This window comes from Telmatherina bonti, assembly GCF_933228915.1.
Source record: "Telmatherina bonti genome assembly, chromosome: 5".
In the NCBI taxonomy this organism is placed as follows: Eukaryota; Metazoa; Chordata; class Actinopteri; order Atheriniformes; family Telmatherinidae; genus Telmatherina; species Telmatherina bonti.
The window spans coordinates 35,659,213-35,664,822 of record NC_136623.1 but is presented as its reverse complement, the minus strand read 5'-3'; the positions used below and the strand labels follow the sequence as shown (position 1 = coordinate 35,664,822).

Here is a 5,610-nt window from a genome sequence, read left to right as displayed (position 1 = left end):
CCTCAGTTCCCAGGGACAGAAAAGCCCCCCAAGGTGGCAAAACAAAAGCAGAAAGAAGAGACTTGCAGTCTGTGCTTCCGACTGAAAACGCAGAGCTTTCGTCCACTTTCTCAATCAGCAGCGAAGAAACTGAAGAGAAAACACTGGTTCCCTCGCTCCGTCGCAGCTCATGCGGGGGGGGGGGGGTTCTTTGTGCGGGGGGGGGGGGGGGGGGGGGGTGAAGTGAAGCGAGCACATGAGACAGACCGATGCTTCCAGGTCCAGACAGTTTCAGTCTGCGGAGTCGCAGTTTTCCTCAGACCAGGTCCTCTGGTTGGCCGTCCTTGGCCTTGGCAGGTACTATTGTGCTTTCTGATTGGCTCTGCTGCTGGATCGTCCTGCTGCCGGGCCCCCCCGGCCCCCCCGGCCTCCCTACTCTCTGGTTATTGCTGTGCTGGTGAAGAAAGAACGCAGAGCCGGGGTAGTGGCCCATCACCTCGCTGTACGCGGGCGGGGGGCCCTCCATGCGCCCATGGCTGCTGGAATTGGCCGCGCTGATGCCAGAGTTACTGCTGGGCGGCCTCGGGCCTCCTCCTCCCCCCATGCCTCCCCCTCCTCCTCCAACGCCGCCCAGACCGCCGCCTCCACCCATGTCGATCAAGTCACTGTCATAGATGGTCCGGTTGGGCGGCGCCCTCACCGACTCCCGGTTGAGCTCCATCTGCTGCTCAGGGTCACGCAGCTGCAGGGTGCAGGGCCCCTGGTACGGCGGGGGCTCCTCACCATCTGATAAGGATATGGTGGGCGGCAGGTCGATCTGGTGCTGCATGTAGGGGTAGGTGGGCTGGAAGCGGCTGAAGCGATCACGCTGCATGAACGAGGGAGCGGTGAAGCGATCCCTGGCCTGGGGGGCATACAGTACCTGAGAGGAAGACAGAGCAGCGTGGGGGGGTGGGATGGGAGGGGGGAGACAGGAAACAGAAAAGGAATAAAAAGGACAAACATGAGTCTACAAGCAAAGCAAATGTCTTCATCATCATCATCATCATCATCATCAGAAAGGGTCCATCCTACTGGACACTCCTCCGGTCGATCCGATCACGTTTCAGTCGACTGAAGCCGAGCTGCGATTAGAAACACGCTAACTACGTTTGTGTTTAGTCGTCATCACGGTGTGGAGTCATCATCAGAGGAAACCCGTTTCAATTAGCGGCTCTGACTCTGATAAGCAGCCCCCACTGACAGGAGGTGAGGCGAACAGACGGGGGGGGTGAAGAGGATCTGGGCAAATGAAACGGAGAAACTGGGACTGAAGTGATTAAAAAGAAAAAGCTGCTGAGATAAGGACAGAGAGCGGAGAAAGGAGAGCCGTGGAGACAAAGCACGAAAAGGAAGAGAGAGAAGAGACAGACAGATAGAAGGATGGAGGAGGCGGAAAGGGGGGGGGGGAGCACAACGGAGCAGGGCAGCTCTCAGACGGCTGTCTAGACAGTGTCAGGGGAGGTGTTGCTGATTAATGACGCACCAAAAACCATCCACCCCGCCACCCCGCCACCCTGCTGCATGCGCACACGCACGCACACGCACGCACGCACACGCACACACACGCACACACACGCACACACACACACACACACACACACACACACACACACACACACACACACAGACTTTCAGCCTGCATCCATCAGCCACCCACGTCTCCCTCTGTGTTTGTCTCCACATGGCCTTTTCCTCTTCTTGCTTCTCTCTAAGTGCTTCAACACGGACACGGTTTTTACCTCCTTCCACCTTCCTCCTCTCTGTCCTTCATCATCCTCCTCATGCCGTCTCCTGCTCCTTGGTTTGGTTACATGTGAGCAGCCAATACAGGCAGCTCCACTTTGGAAGCTTTAGGTTTAGTTTAGCACTGAGCGCCACACTCCCGCTCTAATTCAAGCGGGATGAAATATTTACAAGCAGCTGAAACACAAATTTCAGCTCTTTGTGTCCGGATTGTACTCCTGTAATCTCAGAACAGCAGCACAAAGGCAGATACTAATAAATGAGACAAAGCAACAAAGGAAAGCTGAGAGGAGACACAGACTGCACACACCAGAGATACGAGAGGAGGGTCGTAAATTCTTCCTTCCCCTTCAGGCCTTCAGACGCCTGGTACATAACATTAATGGCTCCATCAGTCTGTTTAAGTGATGCTGGAAAATGAGAGGAAGAACAGCTGTGTGTGTGGAGTATTTGCCATTTGTGTGAGATTGGACTGGAAGTGTACAAGATGTCACACTGGCATCAGATTCCCGTCAGCATGCCAGCTCCCAGCTGGAGGAAATAGCCGGTCAGACACGCTCTTACCTGAAATCCCAGGTTAATAAAGGGAAATAAAAACACATCTTTTAGCTTGTTGGTCGTCAACACACCACAGTCCTGCAGGTTTCAGACCTTTTCCTGAATAAAAACAGTCGATTCAAAGCAAACGGGTCCATCTGCAGGCCTGAAGGACACACTACAAACCGCACTGCGCTGCTGAAGCTGCAGAACCACTAAAAGCACAACTCCTCAAACAGCTCTGATACGACTTCATATCAAACACTCAGGCTGAGGATGGGGAGGCAGGAAGCCTAGACCCAGACCAAACAGGACACTTATGGACGTAGAGGAAGAGGACACGGAGTTAGTCGATGCCAGAGAAGATGCACAGGAAAGGGTTAAATAGATGCAGATGAGTTGCTAAGACACCCCCCCCCCCCGCCTGGTTAGACCTGATCCTCCTCCAAAGACTATAGACTCAGACTATAGAACTTCCACCATCATTCCCTTTCAGCCTGTTAACAAGTCTTTATCTCATTCAGCATTCAGGGTGTTAAAGAAGGGTTTCCTGTCAAACAGGTTGCTAAGGCAACGTCTGAAAAATCAGTTATTGATTAATGCAACCGTGTTTGATCTGGATTTTACTGCTACTGGATCACCGATCCATGAATCTGTTCTTGGACTTTTCTGCATCAGAAACTCAACTTTTGTCTGAAAACAACTGAGAAAAGTGACGCTTGGAGCTGAAGCGAGGATGTTTCATATGGAGAGAAGCTGAGTGATGAGTGGTCCTGCTAAAGGCAGAACCGCACCGTGGTGGCGGTCTTACCTCTGAGGCTCCTTGCCGTGAGCTGCTGTCTGAAGGCCACAGACATCCGTCCTGCAGAGAAAAGGAGGGAAAAACAGCGGATGAAACATGGCCGTACTGAACGCTGAGGATAAAATGGCTTCTGAACAGAAACTCCTGCCTGGTTTGGACAAACATCACAGTTAACCCCAATTAACAGATCTGTGGAAACGATCCTTATGCATCTCGTGAAGCTGTCCGTGACACGTTTAACGTCTCTGCCTCGCCGGCTTCTCTGTTTTCAGCCTCTGGAGCTGAACTGAGAAACTTATCAATAATTTCACGTCATATTTTGTCCCGGAGCACGCAGCTTTACGCTGTGTGTACATGAGAGTGTGTTTGTCCCAGAACGGTGACATGCCGGCATGGCGGGGGGGCACAGCCACCGCTGTCTAGACGGTGCTGTGGTAAATTAGACATCAAGGCCTGACAGAGACCGGCTCTGAGGAGCGGATTCAGCCGGTTCCCTCAGCCGGACCTCAGAGAAAGTCTAAGCCGAGCCGGGGCAGAAAGACTCATTTAGCCCAGAAACAATTCTACTCCTGCTGTTTGTCCTTTCTCACAAACACAGGGAGGATCTGAGAACAGAAGCACACACCTCTTCACTCTTACTGTGGATCAAAATGTGTCAGGAGGAGAGAAAAGCACCGGCAAAATGAAGGAAAGGATTCCTGTGTGACTGACCTGCTGCAGGGCGCGGTCGTGTCTGCGGGCCTGGCTCTGCCGCGTTATGAAGGACCAGGTGGAGAGCTTGTAGTGGTTCAGCAGGCAGATGATCACCACCACGGTCACGGTCATCACCACGATGATGATGACGATCTGAACAAACTCCAGTTCAGCTGCAGAGACACAGAGGGGAGAGCAGGATGAGCATCGAACCGTCGGCTGAGAGGAGTTCTGGTGGAGCTGCAGCTCATCGTCACGTCTTCAGGTCCAGAGAAAACCCTCGGCGGCAGGACGTCCCTTCAGCCGGGAGCTGAGATCAGTGAACGCAGCTTTTCACATTGTTACCGTCTCACGTGAAACTCCTGTTTATCCGGCTAAATGTCTGAAACGGTGAAGTCTGAATTCAGCTGCAACCTGCTGGTTAATAAAGTCATTTTATTACCACTAAAGATCAGCAGTGTCGCGGATTCATTTCAGGAAAAAGTTTATTGAGATAATTTACAAAATAATAATAATGAATAAAAGTCATTTCTTCTTTTTTAATAAATAACTTCATAATTAAACGTGTTTTTAACTTTGTGAGTCCATATTGTCATTTCCTCTTGGTCTTACAGGCGCAGAAGAGGAATCTGGTTTGGTATCTGACAGGACGATCCCTCAGTTGTTTCATGTGGCGCCACACTGCGGCGCCACACCTCCTCCTAAATCTGCTGATGTGGACCACAGTCCTTGATGATGGATTCCTGGACTTGACAGTCAGACACTGGTCTACATTTAGGTCACATCCACATCAGCGCTTTGATCCGTTTTGCTCGGAAAGTCGCTTCGTTTGGGGAAATGTGAACACGTCAAACGTAATTCTGACTCTGATCAAAGAAGCGACTCGGTCCGCCTACAAACGCCGGGCTCTGCCCGTTTCAAGCTAAATACAGGAAGCGGACAACAAAAAAAGTCACTTTCTGCATCTGGTGTGGCATTGCATTGTGGGTAAATACATAGTGTCCCCCCCCCCACCCAACTGATCCGAGTCCTCAGTCGGACCGCGTCTTTCCGATCTGAACTGTTTCCTACATGCAGTAAAAAAAGACTAGATTTTTGCAAAGGTTGTAAAACGTCTGTTCTGTTCGCTGTATGAGCTCGCTTTGTTAGTTCCAGCTGCAGGATGCGTGCTGGTGATCCGTTTGTGCTACTGGCTGAATGATTTTTATTTTCTGGTCACAGCATTGCTTTGATCAGAGGAACACACACTTTCCGCCATCAGCAACGCTGCAGCTCCATGTCTCCTCCGTTAGCATTAGCTAGCATGACAGCTAGCTCCCACCCTTCTCAACATTATTGAATAAAAAGTCCGATTCTCTGTTAACGTGCAGACAAGCCACCTCAGCAACGGCGGGTCTGGTGTTTGAGTGGATTATTCTGCACTGGAGTCTTTATCCTTTACCTACAGACCAACAGTTCAGCTCTGGAGGAAGAAATCATCCCAGTTCAGGACTTTTTCCCGCCTTTTTAACGTCACTTCCGGCATGTTCCAGGAGTTAATTCATCAACACTGACCACGTTCTCCTGGTTTACACACCAAAATGTTCAGGTAACAGTAGAGGGCAGCTCGTCATTCTCTCACTGTGCAAAGTGGGAAAATTCACAATTCCACTTGTTTTGGTGATAAGGTGTTGAATAATAAAAATAATAATAAAAACACTGAATAATAATATAAAAGAAGAAATACAGCTATTTTACAAATAAGGTAGGGGCATGCAGAGAAATGAACATGCATAATACTTTTTTTGTAAAAAATATATAATAAAAGTAAAGGT

The 5,610-nt window shown here is 50.3% G+C and overlaps 1 protein-coding gene across 2 annotated transcripts in view; it reads right to left on the bottom strand.

Moving 5' to 3' along the window:
* Nucleotides 1–226: 226 nt before the first annotated feature.
* The window catches only part of LOC306756192 (low-density lipoprotein receptor class A domain-containing protein 4-like), a 171,848-nt gene continuing 166,464 nt past the window's right edge, over nucleotides 227–5,610 (bottom strand). For both annotated transcript variants that reach the window (XM_079240874.1, XM_079240875.1), the window contains 3 exons: nucleotides 3,815–3,969; nucleotides 3,113–3,163; nucleotides 227–901 (listed from right to left, as the gene is read on the bottom strand). In XM_079240874.1, the coding sequence (XP_079097000.1) occupies nucleotides 296–901; nucleotides 3,113–3,163; nucleotides 3,815–3,969 (812 nt within the window). In that variant the 3' untranslated portion in view covers nucleotides 227–295. The remainder of the gene's footprint in view (nucleotides 902–3,112; nucleotides 3,164–3,814; nucleotides 3,970–5,610) is intronic.